The sequence below is a fragment of the Agelaius tricolor genome, unplaced genomic scaffold (assembly GCF_023055355.1).
Source record: "Agelaius tricolor isolate 1412-34295 unplaced genomic scaffold, bAgeTri1.0.p SCAF_1, whole genome shotgun sequence".
Taxonomy (NCBI): domain Eukaryota; kingdom Metazoa; phylum Chordata; class Aves; order Passeriformes; family Icteridae; genus Agelaius; species Agelaius tricolor.
This window is the reverse complement of record NW_027269261.1, coordinates 57,806,334-57,825,252: the sequence shown is the minus strand read 5'-3', so window position 1 is coordinate 57,825,252 and position 18,919 is coordinate 57,806,334. Positions and strand designations below refer to the sequence as shown.

Sequence of the window (18,919 nt, the reverse complement as noted above, 5' to 3'; positions counted from 1 at the left end):
CTGATAACACAATATAGTAATCAGGTTTTATGTGATCAGATGGTAAAAAGCCTACTGAGGAAATCTGGTCATTAAAAAAAAGGCATAGCACTTAGGTGGTGATGACTTTTTACTTAGTCCGGTATTACAGGACATTCATGACTTCAAAATTATCTTTACATGAGGTTTTTATTTTCTCAAGTTTTTAAATAGTAAAAAGATAATCAGAAATACAAATTATACCATCAGACTTCAAGTTAACTTTTTGGGAAAAAAAATGGTGTAAAACCATTCCCCTAAGCAGACACCTCTGCTTTGAAGGTGTCTCCTAAATAAGGAGGTTGGCGTGCTTTGTGTGATTTTTTTTTTCTTCCAAAATGAAAGCAACCCAGCAACTGTGCCAGTTAATAATAAAATTAGAAATATAATTACATAATTTACTTGCTTTCATGGAACACTTGCTACAAACATTAGTGAACTGCAGTGTAATACTGCATATGCAAGTGCTAATTACTAAAAGCCTGTAATATTCATGGTCTTGCCTGGCTGTTGGTGCCTGTATTATGACACTTAATAATCCTGAATATAGTTGGTTCATTTTAACAAAAAATTACGTTTTATTGATCCAATAAATACAATAAATTCCTCTTTAAAATTAGATATAATTTATATATCTCGCTGAATGTATTTTCAGTAGTCAGGGATGAAGAAACAACTCACTGATTTTGGACAATTTGCCTTCTATCTTAGCTGCTGCTAAAGCAGCTATTTTCACTGCTCAGATTCCCACAATAGCACCGCTGGTTCCTCTTCATCCGAGGAACTAAATTACTGTCCTTTTCTAGGAGGCCTCGAGAAGTGAGGGATGGAAGTCTGTCTTCCAGGGCTGGGAGTCCCTTTGTGGGTCTTTCCAGGTGGATTTCTTCACAACTGGCAAGATGAGGTTATTTATTCTCAACAAAATTGTTCAGGCTTACCCTCCACTGAATTTCTGTAATTTGAATTTTTATAGTCTGGTAACTGTGGGTGCTAGAAGATCTTAAGGCTATATGTATTTATTTAGAATGACAAAATATGATGATAGAAGGTTTTGTGGTAGCAGAGATAAATTGTATGGAATTAAAATTTTACCTAATGTTTGTCTTGCCTGCAGAGTTTCTCCTCCCTGACTTCGCTGGAGAGCCAGTTTGTAATAGGTCTTTGGACTCATTTGCATTAAACTGGGTAAAGGATTTTCATGAGCACCAGAGGCCGCTGAATTGCTACATGCAGGAAAGCACGTGTTGGGGAAAACAAGATGCCCACAAAATGGGCAAAAGAGCAGAAATGAAGCAACAAAAGCAAGTCGTAGACAAAAAAGCTGAAACGGTAGCGTTGGTGCTGCCGGTGCCGTCGCTATGCTGCCAGAACCATGTCATTGCGCGGCGGGTTTTCAAAGCCGGGCTCTGCCGTGCTGCTGCATCCTGCCGGGGGCATCGGGCGACATTTTATCTGCTGCTAAGGCAGCCTCGCCTTGCCTGGGACTACGGCGGGCCTGAGTTTTACGATAACGATTCTAGGAGCGTTCCGTTCAAAAGGACAAGCTAAGCAACGCTATTTGTCCGCATTGGAAGGCCGGGGGTGGCCGCGGGGTGTGTCACCTGCGGCTCGGCCCAGCTCAGCCCCCGCGGCTGGGGCGGGCCGCGGCTGCGCAGTGACAGTCGCGCCCGGCTGCAGACGCCGCCATGTTGTGCCGCTTCGCCGCCGCGAGCAGGTGAGAGCCGCGCCGCGCCGCGCCGGGGAAAGCGCGGGGCTGGGCAGAGCCCCGCGCCGGGAGGCGGCGGCCGCACCGTCCTTGCCCTCCGCCGCCGAGCCGGGGAGGGACGCCAGGAGCGGGGGAGGAGGCGGCGGGAGGGTCGTCTTGTCGCCCCTCGGTGTCGGCCCCCCGCCATTTCGCGCGCAGGGAGGTCGCACTGCTGCCGGCTGCCCCGCCGGGTCGGCGCCGGCCCGGGCGGGAGCTGCTGCCGTCGTCCTTGAGCGCTCTCAGGTTCTGCCCGCGCCGTCCGCCGAGGAGCTCTGGCGGCGTGACACGGTGCTGCCAGACACTCTTGTTTTTGCTGGCCGGGGTCGCCGCTCTCGACCGCTCTTCAGGGTCCTGAGGGCTTCGCTCGCGGTGTGTCCCTGGCCTATGTCAAGGTCACCAGCGATGCGGCGGCGGCCCTCAGAGCTGACCGCCCTGCCGGCCCGGCGAGTCTCCTCTCGTCGTGGCCCTTGTGTCGCATGACAAGTGCGAGGTGTTAAAATGGGGAAGGGTAACGCAATCTGCGCGGTGTCTGTGTAGGGCATCGCGGCTGTGACGCCCCGTGTGGTTTCCCGGTACGCCCTGTGGGGACAGGGAAACACGTGTCTGTGAACAAATGCTGGAGAGATTCAGTCCTGGAAACCCGTGACTGTGCAGGTTTTTTAGCACTTCCCAGTGCGCAGACCTTGTGGATAACGAGGGAAGGACGCCTAGGTGGCATCTTTGCTTCTATTTTTAATGAATAAAGATTAGGTGAAGCTTTGAATGTCATCAGGTTACAACTGGCTCTTCATTGCTGTCCCTACTTTTCCCTCACGTGCATGCTTGGGAGGATTCATGAGTCTCTGCAGGGGCCTGGAGGCTCGGATTGAGAAGCAGCAGCTTCACAGTGCAAAGCCCTGGATATGTGACCTTGGTGTGAATTCATCTTTGCAGTTAAGCTGCAAAGTATGTTTCCTTTAAGCTCTTGAGAAATAGAAATATTATTTCCTTGGCTGAGATAATACCCCAGGTATTTAAAGCAGCTGATCAGAACAGCAGGGTATGCAGTCTATTTCACCGGTGAAGCCCAAGTTTTACTGAATAAGACTGCTTCTTTCTGGTTTTTTTTTTTTCTTTTCTAGAAGCAGTGCCAAGTTGGTAGCACCCTTGGGGTGCTTGGTTTCTAGGCAAAAGCACACTCTTCCCGACTTACCATATGACTATGCTGCTCTGGAACCTCATATTAATGCAGAGATTATGCAGCTGCACCACAGCAAGCATCATGCCACCTACGTGAACAACCTGAATGTTGTCGAGGAGAAGTACAAAGAAGCAGTGGCAAAAGGTTTGTATCTCTGCAGTCAACAGGTGAGATGGAAGCTAATTGGTGTAGATGATAGAGAAGAACAAAATAAAAAAAGGAGTGATATATATTCTTTGAAAAGCTTTGGATTATGTCATTGCAATATGGTAAGGGGAAAATCTTTTATTGTAGCTTCCGTGGTGCTGATAATTGGAAATCGAATGTAAGTAAAAAGCAAGAATTCTGTTCTCTGTAGTGCTGTAAAACGAGAAGATTTATTGATTGTTGTGGGTTTAGTCCATACTCCATTAGTAACTTAAACTGAACAAAGACTGAGTCAGTAGGAAATTGCAGTCATTTTGCTGAACAAGTACTTTGCAATAATAGGTTAGTGGCAAAATTCGATAAAGTGAAAAATGCGTGCCTTGATAGTTTTCACATCAGATGCTCTGCTCAGTCTTTGTAAATAATCTCAGTTGCCTGCAATTGAGGTAAGACAAACATGTTGTTAAAGCATACAACACATAGTGCAGAGACCTGAATTTGGGTATCACTTATATCACTGGGTCAAATTAAAGGGTTGTATAGGTGATAATCCCATGTGAGACACAAAAATATGCAGGAAACCATCATGGAATTTTTTGGTACGATCCCAGAATTTGAGATACACTGCTTTTTGCAAAAGCTTTGCAGGTGTATCAGAGCTATGCTGAAACATGAGATGTGTTTTTTCCAAACTTTAAGTCTTTCATTTGGACTGATAAAAGTGTGTGAAATAACATGTATGTCTTTTTAAGAAGGTGGAATATTTTCTGGGGTTTTTTTCTGTTGTCATGATCTTAAAAGGTATCAGTTTATCTCAGAGAAATGACTACTGTACAGACTCACTTCTGTCTGCTTGCCAGGTGGCTTCACAGTGGAATTTAATGCATGGACTTGGGTGAAAGTTAGAATTGCTGATATCTGAGTAAACCTGAACCATGTGTCCCTTGATAGTTAATTGCCAGTGTATTTGAATAAAAAATGGGGCTTTTCAAGTACCTAAGTGAGCCTAAAAATAACTTGTGCAGTCTGAATTAATGAACTAATGAGATTCTTTTAAGAAGCAGGTTATCAAGACTGACTGCTGCCTTGCCCTGCCAGTAGCAGATCCAGGAAAGGTGTATTCTGGAGATGTAATTAGTGCAAACACAACTGGGGAGGGAACCTGAAGTGTCAGAAGACAGTGTGTGTGCTGCTGCTGTTACTGATGCTGTTAAATTACAAAAGCTTCAGCTACTAGTGGAGGCAGAATTTCTGGTTATCAGAAGCATCTGCAGCGTTGTGGATCCTTTGAGTTATTTTTTAGGAATTACAGCTTTTGATATTTTGTTGAAACATTTATTACTTAGAGATTAATTTTTCCTTAAGGATTCTGCAGAGATTATTTTCCAAATGGGTGACTCACTGGTTGTGGTCATGCACACCAAAGCAGACAAATAATTACTTGGGATATTGGTGATTGTGTGGTTTGTTAGTTTGTTTTTTCCTGATTGGTATCTTAGTTTACCATGTGCAGTATTTTGACCCTCATAAGAAAAAATTCTAAAACCGGGCAAAGTCTGAACTGCCACCTCATTTTGTCAGTATTGTTATTTTTTCATACTAAAACTGAGCACTGTCAAAAATCTTGCTGGGCTGTGTATCAGTGTTGGGTTACATAGCGCATCTGATCACTATCTAATAACTTTTCTGGGCAGCAGAACCTTGTCAATGTCTCTTGTTCAGCAATAGAAAGCAAAGTATTTTCTTCAGATTAACATGTTCTTCATTTATCTATATTTGCCTAGAAAACTCAAAGCCATCCTGTTGGCTTACATTGTCAGTTCATTTGAAAATGAATTTACATTTCTGTGACAGCGCAGGACTTTGTTTCAACATAATCTGGTCCTGACTACTGGCCCATCAAAATGTGTCAGATTTGCTCATTGAAGGATATTAACTTGAATCTCATTTTTATTGAAAACTTGTTCCTACCATAGTTTTCCCTGCTCTTCTTTGACCACCATGCGACCTGTGATTGGACTGTTACAAGGAAACAAATTACTTAAGCTGAGATCCTGAGCTGACTACTCTCTTTAGCACCTTTGAGCTTCTTGTCTTGGTTTACTGAATTGTCCACTGATTCTATACAAATAAATTCCAGTATACTTTTGCTGTAACTTAAGGGCAAGTTACCCCTTTTCAATTGTTTATTTCCCCAGTGCAAAGTTCAGCAGCACAAATACTGTTTAAGGACAATGGTGAAATGCCATCTCTGGTTTCTAGGGGTCCTGAGGAGTGGGTTCTTCTAAGGAATGGTGGAATAAAGAGTTATGGACGCATTAAAGGCTTTCTAAGTTACTTTTTGATTTCTGACTTGCTATATGTTCTATGCTCTGGATGAGCTTGAAAGTGTCATTAAGGCATGAGAAATTCAGGGAAAATATCCCTAAGATGCCATCTGAATGGCCATGAGAGACTTCTTATCCTTAACCTGATACCTAAATCCAGCAAATAATGTTTTTACAAACAAAGCATTGGATGCTTTGTTTCAGTGCTGCACCCCTCTCTGAAGTTGTGAGGAAATGTTGAGAACACGAAATCCTGAATTAAAACCTTTGATGCCTTGTGAAGGCTGTCCTAGAACAGAGACTAGACGGAACTAAAGAATAAAGTAGGTATTTATTAGGAAGCCTCAATGATCCACCTTGAGCAGCACAAGAGTTCAGCCATGGCTACAGCCCAGGAGAACCCAAAAGGGTCACAAAAAAATGGACAACCAGTCATAGGGTGTCACACCTTTATGAGTTTTGGTCCATTAGCACATAGGAGTTAATTGTCCAATTACAGCATTAGCCCATGAAGTCCCATCCTTCTAGTTTTTCTCTCTTTGGTCCACTGTTGTTTGTGGTTTTGGGCCTTAGATCTGGATCACTTGTCCTTGGGACCCCAGCTTAGAGAAGGAATTGTTTTGTCTACCTACTCTGTGAAGAGAGCTTACTATCCCCTAATGTGAAGCCCAGACCCACACACTAAAGCAGCACAAGATCTCAAAAATATAAAGGTTAAAACCTGAGGCATCACCTTAGTAACAGATTGCTTTGAGGTGCGCTACTTCTTTGAGGATTGTCTTCATATCTGTGTTCTTGAGGTTTCAGAAAATTTCTACAACTCAGTCCTGAGAGTTGGGAAAACAGGTCCCCCACTGATTGCTAACTAAAGAATGCATTGGAGTGGTGGAAAAAGCTTTAAAAACCTTTGAAATGCTTCAGTGTTTTTAAAAGCCAAGATAGTAATGAAAAGACTTGCATTGAAGTGGTACAAGACTGTTCAAGACACAAGGCACCAGTGAATTCTTCAAGAATTCTTCTCTGGAAGTACAGAGCTGTTTGATCTTGGTTTCAGATGCAGGATTCCGTCATGTGTAGCAAAATTATTTCGATCACTTTTCTGTGAGTACCTCCCTCCAAATGAAACAAAAGATAGGAAGGAGAAGAATATTTTGTGTATGTGCTCACTGTACTTACTGACTTTTCTCAAGCACAGGCTGTTTGCCCTGTAAATTGTTTTAAGAAGTTTAAAAATGCTTAGTTTGCAAATCAGTGAACTAATGGGTGAATACTATTCTTGCATTGTAGTGATGATACTGACAAATTTACAAGTGCTGGGTCCTCAAAGAGTTCTGGCTGTGCTCATTGCTTTATTCTGCTGTAGAGTGGCAGTAAGTCTTAGGTGTGTAGTATGGGCTGCCTAATAGTTGCAATATTGCAGCTCACTTATTACAGCATAAAAAAAGGTCAAAGATAATAAATCTTCAATAGAATTTGTCTGTGACTGTCTAAAATATGCATAACAGTACAGACTTTATGTTTTCCATTGATAAGTTATATGCTTGTAGAAAGATTTTGGCTATCAGCGGAGGCCTAGTAGAAACTTACTGCCTGTTATGGTGATGATAATGTTTTTATTTATATATTTTTATTTTCTGTATCCTTAGGTGATGTTACAACTCAGGTGTCACTTCAGCCTGCCCTGAAGTTCAATGGTGGGGGTCATATCAATCACAGCATCTTCTGGACAAACCTTTCTCCTAATGGAGGAGGAGAACCTAAAGGTTAGTGCATGTTACAGTGGTTTATTGCATCAGTTTTAATTAACAGGTAGAATTGATCTTTTCTCTCTTTAAAGGAGTCTAAAGGATCTTTATTTTTCAGAGTTAATTCACCTTTCTATGTGACAATTACCAAAATTCTGAGGTATTTGGGGGAGGTTTTGGATGCAAGCAAAAAATATAAAAAACGAGTAATGTTCAAAGTCTTTTTTAATTTCTAGAGCTGATTATGTATACACTGCAAAATACCTGGCTACTGCTGTATATATACCCTTTCCACCTTCATAAGAGAAAATAGTTGTACAAGGCCATGCTAATTAAATTGCTCAATGTACTCGATTCACAGAAAGGGAAGAAATGTGCTGCAGGTCCACCCAGCCTAGTGGCTGGAGTTATGCTCCAGTTTGGATAGGGATAGTTCAGCAGTTAAAGCCTAATGGAAGGAATCCCCCTGGGGAGGATGGAGTACTGATTACCTAAAGTGACCTGCAATTAAAGATAAAGGCCCTTTAATACAGATCTCACAAAAGCTGTTGTGATAAACCTGGGAGGTTTGGATCGAGGTTGATACGCTTGTGATCTTTCTGTCCTTTTTTTCTGTTAAAGGAGAATTGATGGAAGCCATCAAGCGTGACTTTGGTTCTTTTGCAAACTTCAAGGAGAAGCTGACAGCTGTATCAGTTGGTGTCCAAGGATCAGGCTGGGGGTGGCTTGGCTATAACAAGGAGCAGGGGCGCCTACAGATAGCAGCTTGTGCAAATCAAGACCCTTTGCAAGGAACAACAGGTCAGGTTTCTTTCCTTCCACTCTGCTTTTGTAGATTTGGTGGGCAAGTGTATGACATCTGAAAAATGGTTTGGGAAAACGTTGAGAAGAAATTGCTGATAAATAGATGTGAAAAACCAAATGTCTCTTCTAGCAGAAGTGAAAACTCAGTTTTTAGAGTAGCATTTGTAAAGCAGAACTTAAAAACTTTGAACAGCAGAAGGATTAAGTGTCCTTCTAGTCCAAGGAAAAATAGATGGGTCATGTTGTGAAAGTGCTTTTTGCTTGGTGAATATTTTAGCTTCAGCTTCCTTGGATTTTTGAGCAACTGGAGTAACTTGCACATATCAAGCAACATTAAGCCTCTTGCCTTCAGATTTTTTTTTCTCTGGCAGAGGAGCTATTCACAGCACTGTCAGTGGGGGCCAGACAACATGAGAGGGGAAGATGAACATAATAACTCTTGTTCCTATCTAGACTGGGTTTAAAATGGAGCCTTATAATTTGCTTCCTTTATAGTTATGACACTCCTTTAATGCGTATCAACCAAATTAGTCTGTGATGTGGTTAAGTGTTACAGCTAGACAAGCAGCATAGTACTGGCAATGATCTCTTTCCAAGATATTCTTACTTCCTTAGAGAGACATGGAAGTGATAATGGCAGGCTGGACACCCTTCACAGAGGGAAGAGGTCATGATCAGTGAGAATCTGCTTGCAGTGACAGTTTGTTCAAATCATTTTGCAGATACCTTCTGCAGAATTCATAGAGAATGGGAAGGAATTTCATGTATTGCCAGCAGTCTGTATTGCCTATCAGTAGGGTGAAAAGAAATTATAGATTTAGTATAGGGACATAGATTATAATGGGGGTGAATTTCACCCTCCCTCCTGTGAAAATTTACCATAAAAAATTCAGTGACAAGGGTATTTTAGCACAAAAGCAAGGAGGTAATTAGGCACTTAACAAATAGCCTGTAATTAAAGTATTGGAAGCAAGCTGGCATCACAAGAAACCTTCATAACGTAATTTTTTATGAAAGTGCTTGCATAAGTGTGCAAAAGATAGAAACCTTGCAAAAATTACTTCATCTGGTTTCAGTTATGTCTTCAAGGCAGTTCCAGAATATTTATAGATATGTTTACCCAAATCAGCTCTTTGAATTTATGCAGTGTGTGTGTGTGTGAGCACAGTTTTATAAAATACTGCAGTAAAGACCAGTGTTCTGCACAGCTCTTTGTCTTCTGCAGCTTAAGACTCAGAAACTGGGTACAGCTTGAAGATGCAATGTAAAACTTTACATGTAAAGTGTGTTTTCATATATTTATCCTCTTTTTTTCACAGGTCTCATTCCTTTGCTAGGCATTGACGTATGGGAACATGCTTATTATCTTCAATATAAAAATGTTCGACCTGATTATTTGAAAGCCATCTGGAATGTGATCAACTGGGAGAATGTATCTTCAAGATATGCAACTTGCAAAAAGTAGAGTGGAATTCTTGCACAGACTACTAAAATGTCACCAGTTCTACTCTGATACCACTCTTGTAGTAGTGCCTGTGGCTTACAAATGAATTGTTCTACTGCAGAAAGCACTTCACTCATCCAACAAAAGCATTTCATAATCAAGCAAAGTGTCTGCTTGTTTAATTCTGTGAAAGGTATTTACTTAGAGTTCTGAAGCTTTAAACTGTTGTGCAACAAAGGCAGGCACTTTAATCTGTTCCATTGCATATAGAAACATAGGTCACCTTGCTGAAACCTAATGGATTTCCTTGTTGCACTAAAGTACCTAAGTGGAAATATGTGCTACTGTTACTATAAACAAATAAAACTCAAAAGAAGAATCTTCTATAACTGTCTACAAGAGACTCATTTTTAGTAATATCTGGTCTAGTTACTTGATTTTAAAACAGTTGGAAGAGAAAAATGCCTTTTGTAGTTTGTTGTATTACAGGCTGCAGAGCTTTCATAAAGGTTGAAAAGATAAATAAAGGGGAAATAGGTGTTGCTGTACCTGCCTGAATTGACTGTCTTCAGTCATCCCTACCCCTTCCTGCATTTCTTATGTGAGGTATTTGTATCACACTGATGCACAAGCATTGGAAGCATTACTTTGCACAGAGATTACAGTACTGGCTCAGGCAAATTGTTCACATAGGGCCTGAATGACAGCATGTGGCACTCATTTTATTCTAACTGTTCAGATGTGTCTTAGACCATCCTTTAACTGAAGGGGCTGATTGCATGCATATATCAAGTACAAGTTGTCTCTGTCCAGCCGTCTTGCTGAAGCAGTAGTAACAAATTAAACTTGATGCTTGAAGGCAGGCATGAAGTAACCTTTTTGTTGTAACAGAGCATGCCCATGGTCTTGAAATAGTTGGTATGTTGTGTTTACCATGGTGTCTGCTTGAAGGCAAAGGAAACTGGAGTTTTTTCTGTTCCTTACTACATACAGTGAAGTACCACATAGCAGAGAGGAAAAACAAAGTGGTGGAATGCTTCTCAATATGAGTGCTGAGGCAGGGCTTTGGTGGTGAGTGCTGTAATGTGTGTGCCACTCATCCTGGTTCTGCACACTCCAAAGGAACAGGAGGTAAATGTGCCTGTAGACTGGTGCTCTGGAAAGGAGTGCTTAAGCTTGGAGGAAGCTTGAGTTAGCTCCAGGTGGTTGAGGATTTTAACCACGGAGAGCTCCTCAAGCACAGCCAACATTTGCTGAGGCTCTAAAGGCAGTAGTGTGAGACCCAGCACATGCTGGTAAGGCTTAGTTTCTGCTGTGCACCAGGTTAAGAAGAAGTTCCATTCCTCTCCTGCTTCCAGTCAGCTGGTGAGTTGGTTCTGCTACCTTGTGTCCTGTCTAGGTCTGAATGTGCCAAGTCCTCAGCTCTATACAAAAAGCAATGTCTGTGGCATAGGAAGATGAGAACTTACTAACTGTTGAAGGCAAATAGTAGGGACAGTGAAGCAGTGAAAAGCATTTAATGTGTGCAGCACTATGAGGTTGAGTATGGGCCTGTAGCAAGTGTGTTAGCAAGTGTGCTAGCAAAGCTGTTGACTGGGCAGTGAAAGTGCATAAACCTCTTACTAATTGTGTTAGGCAGTAAGCTCAGAATTGCTGCTGAGAGCTAGCATTTAGTGTTACTGTGGTTGCTGTGGAGGTGAGCAGGTCTGTCTCTCCCTACATGAACTGAGAAACAGGAAGGGGAAGCCTCACAGCTGATCTCAAATGCGCTGTGTGGACAAGTCTGAGATGCATTAGTCAAACATGAAATTACCAGTTTGTTCTATCTAGACCTTCCTAACCCCAGATGTAAAAATAGCTCTGTGTGTTAAGTCATCTCCAACCTGAACTGTGCCCAGTATCACCAATGAGCATGGAATTGATCTGCATGAAAGGAGCAATGAGTTTGCAAATTTCAGTGCTGGATTAGTCTTTGACCTGGACCAAACAGAAAAGTTGCAAAATTGCATCCAGACAGACCCCAGGGCTTAGGCATGTCGCTGCCATGTTTGTAGACACAGTTAATTTGTGTGTAGGCCACATTATGTTAAAATAAAAACTTGGAATAATTTTCAAGAGGGCAACAAAGTGCAGTACCTAACCCAAAACGTGGGAAATTAAAGTGTGTCATGGGCTGAAAGAGCAGGGTGCATCAGGGTGAACCCATAATAAATACTTGCAGGTGCACACAGAGACTTTGGTTTGCACATTGCAGATTTTGGTGGCTGAATGTTTCTCAGAAACACGCAGTTGGGTCCAAAAGGATTTGGTGGCTGAATGTTTTTCAGAAACACGCAATTGGGTCCAAAAGGGCAATCTGTGCTGAGAAATGCAAGTGCACGTTTGTGACTTTTCAGACTATAAAAAGGCATTAGAAGGCCAATATGAATCACAAGGTGTGTGTATCTCATTCTCTACCAGAACAGATGAAAGTAATTCACAGCCAGCCAAACTGAGCTCTTACAGCCTTTCTGCCACCCCCCGTGGCAGGCTGTGGGGATGATGCCATGGCCAGTCCCAGTGAGCCCTCAGGATGGCACCTTCAGCCTCCTGGAAAACAGGGGGGGTCTGTGGGTGTCTGCTGAGCATGCAGAAATGGAAATAGATCAAAGAGGCTTTCCCCCTCTAGCTTCTAATTGCCACCTTGCAATTTTTTTTTATTTTACCTTCATCTACAGCATGCATTAAAAATCCCCCAAAGTAGTAAACCCCTAAACTGTCTCCAGAAAACTGACAGTGACACAGCTTGTGAGCTGGTATGCTCTCCTAGATATGAAAGGCTCTTTATTTACTGAAGACTTACTTGTCTATACTTTGCATTCAAGAATTTAGTTCTCTTTAGGTAGTAAAGTTGGTTTAAAATGCCACTGTGCCATTCAGCTAATATTTTACATGCCTGTTGCATTGACCTTGCAGAAGTTAATCATTACACTACTATAAAATGAAAGAGTTGTGTTTGCAGTCATGTCTAATACTGAAGAAATAAAAGCACTGGTAACTTGGTAGGCTTAATCTGCTTTTCTTCTGCTTAATAATTAAAAGTAATTCTCTCAGGTTTCATCATAGCTGTTACTGTTGTTGATTCAAAAAGCAAAGGTTTCTGTGGTAGGAGTGTGTGAACCTGCAGAGCTGAGGCAGCTCCAGTCCCAGAGACCCAGAGCTGTGCCTTCCCCACTAGGTGGGAGTGTCTGTCTGTCTTACTCTGCTGACTTGGGCTTCTGAATTGAATTTCCAAGAGTCAGGTCAGGAACCTGGCTGGGTGTTCTCACTGCTCAGGAGGAGATCTGTTTGGATTTCCACTTTCTAAATAATCGAGGTGACCCTCTTCAGTGAACACTATGTGGGGAGGAGACAATGCTGCTGTGCAGAAGGCAGTTTGTGGTAATACATACAGTCAAATACAGAATTTACTGTAACTAGAGCCAGGCAGGCAGAGGCTAGAGGGGGGTACTCTTAATTAAAATGAAGATGCTTCTAAGTGTGTTTGTGGTACATGACATCCTGAATGGTCTTTCAAGTCCAGAGACCACAGATTTAACTGCAGGGGATGAAGCCTGTCACATTGCTGTAATTAAGCCAAGTCTGCAGGGAGCACACAACCTGAGGATGGAGCTTTGTAGTTACAACTGTGCTCCTTTATAATGCTGCTGCTGCAGCAGCTTTTCACTGGATCTTCTTACCTAAGAGGATTAATAGACCAGTTAGCACAAATTGCACAAATTAGCACAGAAATAAACCTGCTGCCTGGACCTGCCAGAGCTGGAGGTGGACCCACACAGCCCTGTGACACCACAGAAGCAGCTTTGACATGTGTCCTACAGCAGTGTTTTAAAGCATGTCTGGATTGATGGGAAATCCCTGGAGCTCAGAGAACTCCCTATAGCACAGTACTTGGGAAGTCTTGACAATAGGGCTGTGTGAAGTGACTGGCAGTCCCCATAGTTATGGGCTCCCGTTGCATATAAATTTGAAGAGGAAATGACAGTTTTCTGAAACTATTAATTTCTGTGGAACTGTGCAGAAACATACAAAAGTTGTTGGTTATTGCACATGGTATTTGCAGACAGGTTGGAGGCTTTGAGAATCTGACTTCCTGTAAGGGAGTTTTGTCTCAGTTGGAAAGGTAAAAACTTTGAAAAGTCCAGGTCTGTCTACAGTTAGACTACAATTCCTTAGTCCTTTCTTGCTTTCATCACCTTTTTTCTGAGGAGGAACCAAGTCTGTACTTCCCTGGCTTCTCCCTACCTCTCCTGAGGTCTCTTATTGAGCTCCACTTCCTTTGGAGTGTGCTCTGCAGTTGTGTTCCTTTGCAGCTGTGTTCCTTCTCACCAGCTGCTCCACAGTGCTGCATCTTAAGGGCTTGTCCTTTATGCTACTGGCACTAGGACTGTAGCTCTAAAAGGTCAGATCTAGAAGCAAGTGGCATGGTGATGCAGCTACTTTTATCCATAACCTTTGCAACACTCAGAAGATTACAGGAATTTCAGTTTTGCTTTGTTTTTGTAAGAGAAAAGTCTTTGTGCAGTTACTACAAATCTAATCAGTATCACTGACACATTAGATGTCTGCAAATCAGAAGGCAAGAGAACATCTGTTCATTTAAGTGTCATGATTTGAAGGTAATCTCACAATTCTGAGAAGGACTAATTTGTACTGTTTCAATATTTGAACTCGACAGGAAATGGTGATGTTGCAACCCTTGTTTTGCCTCTAGAAATTCAGACCTGAGGTAGCTAAAAGCAAGGGCTCCCAATTTTCAGGAATTTTGAAATTTGGCTGTGGTCAAAACTGGATAGAATTGACAACTTGTCAGTGTTTCCAGGAATCCAGAAGCTCCCCAGGCCCTACAGCTGTCAGAGAAGTCTGGTGTTTTGTCTGTCAGGGCAGCTGTTGTGGGCGTCAAGCCTCAGGCTTCTCCAAAGGTCATTCACATAGAGCTGTTTCAAACAAAACTTTTTAGGCTCATAAAGGTATTGTTTAAGAAAGCTCTCTGTCTCTCTATGTGTCTGTCTTCTGGCTAAATGCTTCACTGGGATATTTCCAGCCACTCTTAACCCTCTAGCAGAAATGTGTTAAGAGGCTGTAGGGAGGAGAGGAAATGCAGCCTTTCAAAGGAAGCATCATTAAGCTGTCTTTGAGTTCTTCCTCCTGAAAAAGGTGCACACAAGCCTGGCCAGCCTGCCAGGAGAAGAGTTTGGGTCTTGGATCCCTTGAGTATTTGAGTTAGTTTCCCAAGTCACTGAGAGAAACTTGTGTCAGAAGAACTCTAACTACTTCTTCCATCTGGGCTCCCCACCTCTTCCTGGGTTTAATTGCAATAGGTTCTACTGGTATTTTCAAGGAAATGTATTCATTAGTTTCTGCTTATTTATTTTTCTTGTGAAAGAATAAGGGTCACAAAACTAAAGCTCTCACCTGGGCTTTTTGGGAATGAAGGGATATGATTTATAAAAGCTTAAGTGTAGGACTCAGTGCTTGTTTGCATAACTAAATAAAATGGGAACAATCAACTGGAATTAGCCTGTCTGAGGGTCAAATGCTCCAATGGGAGTTTTCACTTGCCTTCATGAGATCCAGGTCAGTTAAAAGCAGCTCAGGGCCAGAATTGCTGCTTTTCTGTATTATCTAGCTGGGAATTAGAGTTGTCCCTGGATTTTGTTTCATTAGAATGTAAGTCATAGCAGTTAAGTGTTGGTTGTTGTCCATCTACTGATATTCCTTGCTGTCCCAAATGCATTCTCTCCAGCTGGTGTGAGACTGTGCAGTGCACATGGAGTATGTGAGTGGCAAACCCATGTCTTGTACAGGGAAAAGCATGGGATATTAAGTGGAACAAAATGGTTTTGTTCCAGATGTGGCTATCTGGCATAGATACTGTGGAATGGATAGAGGTGTGGGCTAGTGATGAGGGTTCAGCCTTGAAACTGATGCTTGAAATTAACAACTACATCTACTGATTCTGAGCTGACCTTCCCAAATTTCTCTCCAGCGGACTGTGATGTCAGCTTCATTAGAAAGTAGCATGTTTTTGTTGATTCAGAGAAGTATCCACCAGCTAGATCATGTTGGGATGCAGGACCATCCCATCAAAGCCTTCTTTCCTTTGCCTGAGCATTTTGCATCAGCACCCACTATGTCACAACAATGCAGTGATCTTCCTGCTGTATTTTTTTCATTCCAAATCCCAAGCAGTTCACTCCCTGTAAGGCAGTTTTGCATGGGTAGAAAAAAAGCAAAGCTGCCCATGTCCAGCTGATGAGTTGTCCCCTGGTACTTCATCCAGGAGCATGTGTTTTTAAGTGGTTGCAAAGGGATTCTGTTGATTGCACCCTTAGGCTGATCCTGACATCAGAACAGCAATATGGAAAAGTCCTAGTCTGGCTGTTACTCACTTGAAGCTTCTTGCAGAGTCTGAGCTGGACCTGACATCTGAAAATCCTAGTCCTGCCTGTTACCCTTAGGGATTACAGTTTTGAGGGGGCTAATATGTGTATGTGTCTAAATATACAAATACGATAACAAACTTACCTCTATGTGTCATTCTGTTAACCTCTTCTGAAATGTTTGGAGAAAAAAATGGCAGAAAAACCATCTGGTTGCACTCACTCTTGCAAGCCAACATCTGGCTGCCAGACTTGAGAGGCTGTGTAATCTCTGCTCATGTGGTTTCCATGCTTTGATTCCCCGCTATGACTGAGTGCTGCAGAGGAACTCGCCCCTCGTGGCAGAGTGTGATCTGACAGTGTGCTGGAAGGACAGAAGGTGTCCACCATTAGACTTTGTTTACATGGAAGTGTTTCCAGAATAATCCATGTGGCAGTGTATGTGTATGGTTCTCCTAGTGCTTCATCACTAAAGCCTTGGCCTTAAAAGCTCTTGCTTGGGCTGACACTGTGTTTGCAGTTACCTAGATATATTGTAGAGGTGAAATGTCAGTCCTGCACTGTGAATACAATAAAAGTGAATGCTTCCAGTTAGCCTTAGAACTGAAATTCAGGAAAAATGTGCTTTGCTTTCCTTACACACCACACACACACAAGCAAGGAAATTAGACCTTGTGTATTGCCTCTTTGATTTATTTGTGGATGAATGAAAAGGGTGGGATGACAGTGCAGTTCATGCAAAGAAGGAGGACGTGGGTACTGGAGCCTCTGCTGTCTGGCTAGGCACTTCAGACACTCCAAAATTCAGGAGAGCAGCATGGAATTCTTCCTCTGCTGACATGGGCCTGAACATGTATCTCCCACTGGGGTGCCCTGTCTGCCATGGCAGGAGCATTTCAGAGGTGGTGTGTTTTGAGTTCCTGCAGCCAAAATGACTGAACTCCTGCTTAGCTGAGGCGGTCAGGCAAAAGTGACCCCCTCCAGACCAGTGCCCAAGGTACTCCCCTAACAAGGTGAATCTGGATGTCAAAAAAATACTGTGGGCAGAATCCTGACTGCTCAGCATGACCTCATTCCACTAACTGAGCCCCACGTCCTCTTTCCAGCTCCAAGCATTTGGTGAATTTGGATGAATTGGCGAGACATTCTGAATCAGTCAACACCCCATATTCAGTAAATAAGTTATTTGCTTCTCCCAGTCTTGCCCAAAGCATTTTTCAGTTGCATGAAACTATTTTCTATTGGCTTGAAAGGGGAAGAGGAATGAAATAAATTTGTTGTCTGAGTCAGTTAGCTGTAACAGCAGCTAAACAATAACTTTGATTTTCTGATTTTTGTCACAATCAAATTTAGACTCCATCTTCCACAGATATTCAGGCTATGGAATGTTTCTTTTCCAAAGGAATTCACAATGAATTTGTTCATCTCAAGTCAGAATGACTGTCTTGGTGGCAGTTGGCAGTGACATTTGGGTTATGTGAATGAGAGCAAAATTAAATATAGTGCAAAACTAAATTTAGCACAAAGTAGGAACTAGTAACATGAAAAATAAGTGAAAAAGAAGAAAGAACTACCAGACTGTCAGACTGCAGATCAAAGGGAGAAAATTACTGGAAACTCCCAACACTAGTTTGGATTTTTAAGGGAAAAAAAATACAATAGCCTGAAAACTGCGATAATACTTTTCTTTTTTGAAGCCACATAACTTCACCTTCTGTTGGAGGAACAATCAGGTTTTAAACTTCACCTTAACCAGAAAAATAAATGCAGTGGAAGAGACAGGGAGAGGAAAAAGGCTCTGGTTTTGTCTTTCATACTAATTTGCAAAGTTCTTGACAATGGTGAAAAATTTGTAAAACTTTTCTGAGAAAAAAGCCCAAATGAAGGAATCAGAAAAATAAAATAACTGGAAAACAACAAAACAAAAAAGGTGCTTGTAGGAGCCCATATGTTGGTTATCTGTTGGAGGATATTTTTTGGTGGAGATTTAAAGCTGCCCATAGAAGTCAGTGGTATTACCACCATCCACTCAAAACAATCCATCACCTCCATTGCCATCATCTGTCAATATCTCAGGTTGCAGTCAAGGATTATCAAGCCTGCCCCAGCCTTGTTAGCAGTAATCTTTAAGAAAAATATGTCAAATAACAGGGGCCCCACTTAGACCAGACTATATCCTATTGCCCCGTTATTTTCACTCTCAAATCAAAGTGACATGAAACTAGGCAGCATTAATGTATGTAGGGACCTCTGCTCTCTTTAGAGGGAGCTGCTTCTTATCACCAAAGGAAAAGCTCCCAGAAGAGCCTGTAGGTGCTTGTGGGGTTTATTGTCTAATGTGTCAACATTCCAGCTTCCAACATCAAGCTTTCCTGAGTGACAGCAGTCGCACAGCTCAGACCTTCATGACTCAAACAGAGCAGGCAGCTGGATGAATGCATCAGGCAGCTGTATGTTCAGCCACAATCCACACAGGCAGAGAGGAGCACTTCCAGCAGGAGATGGTATTTATTTCCATAGAAACAAAATAATCCATTTTATGTCACTCTCTTTGCCATGTGGCAAAAGAGAGAAGAGGACAGACAATGGTAACCCCATCTGCTTCTTGTGCTCTCTCATATGTCAGTATGTAGAGGTCTAAATTCTGGGCAAATCTATTTCTCCATGATTTATGCTAAATTGTTCACATGTGGTGTTCATAGCCAAGAGTGTAATGGAGTAAAAAGCCTGCTGCATTTCAGAGACTTCTCCATCAGGCAAGTCTCAACACATCTCTGGAGCTGCTGAAGTCCTTGAGGACTGCTGATGTTGTCCTGCATCCTCAGCATGTAAAATTTTCATTCTTAACAAGTCCTATATGAAACTTCAATTGAAATTTCCTTAAGACATAGGACATCAATACATTTCAGAAGAACATAAGCAGTAGAGACCAGAAAAAATGCTGCTGCTTTCTGAAAATACATCAGATTTGTATGTATTTGGAGAGGGCGTATCTTGAGAAGTGTTTTGTATTTTTTTGTTGGGAACTTAGGAGTCCCAGCAGCATGACAATGGTCTGTGATTGTCTGATTGCTAAGGCTGGATTAGA

General features: G+C 42.2%; 1 protein-coding gene across 1 annotated transcript; it reads left to right on the top strand.

Annotated features, from left to right (window-relative positions):
• Nucleotides 1-1,574: 1,574 nt before the first annotated feature.
• SOD2 (superoxide dismutase 2) lies at nucleotides 1,575-9,962 on the top strand. The gene is made up of 5 exons (XM_071435951.1): nucleotides 1,575-1,732; nucleotides 2,884-3,086; nucleotides 7,063-7,179; nucleotides 7,783-7,962; nucleotides 9,285-9,962. Exons 1-5 carry the CDS (start codon nucleotides 1,704-1,706, stop codon nucleotides 9,428-9,430), a joined length of 675 nt encoding a protein of 224 aa, XP_071292052.1. The 5' UTR covers nucleotides 1,575-1,703; the 3' UTR covers nucleotides 9,431-9,962.
• The last annotated feature ends 8,957 nt before the right edge of the window (nucleotides 9,963-18,919 follow it).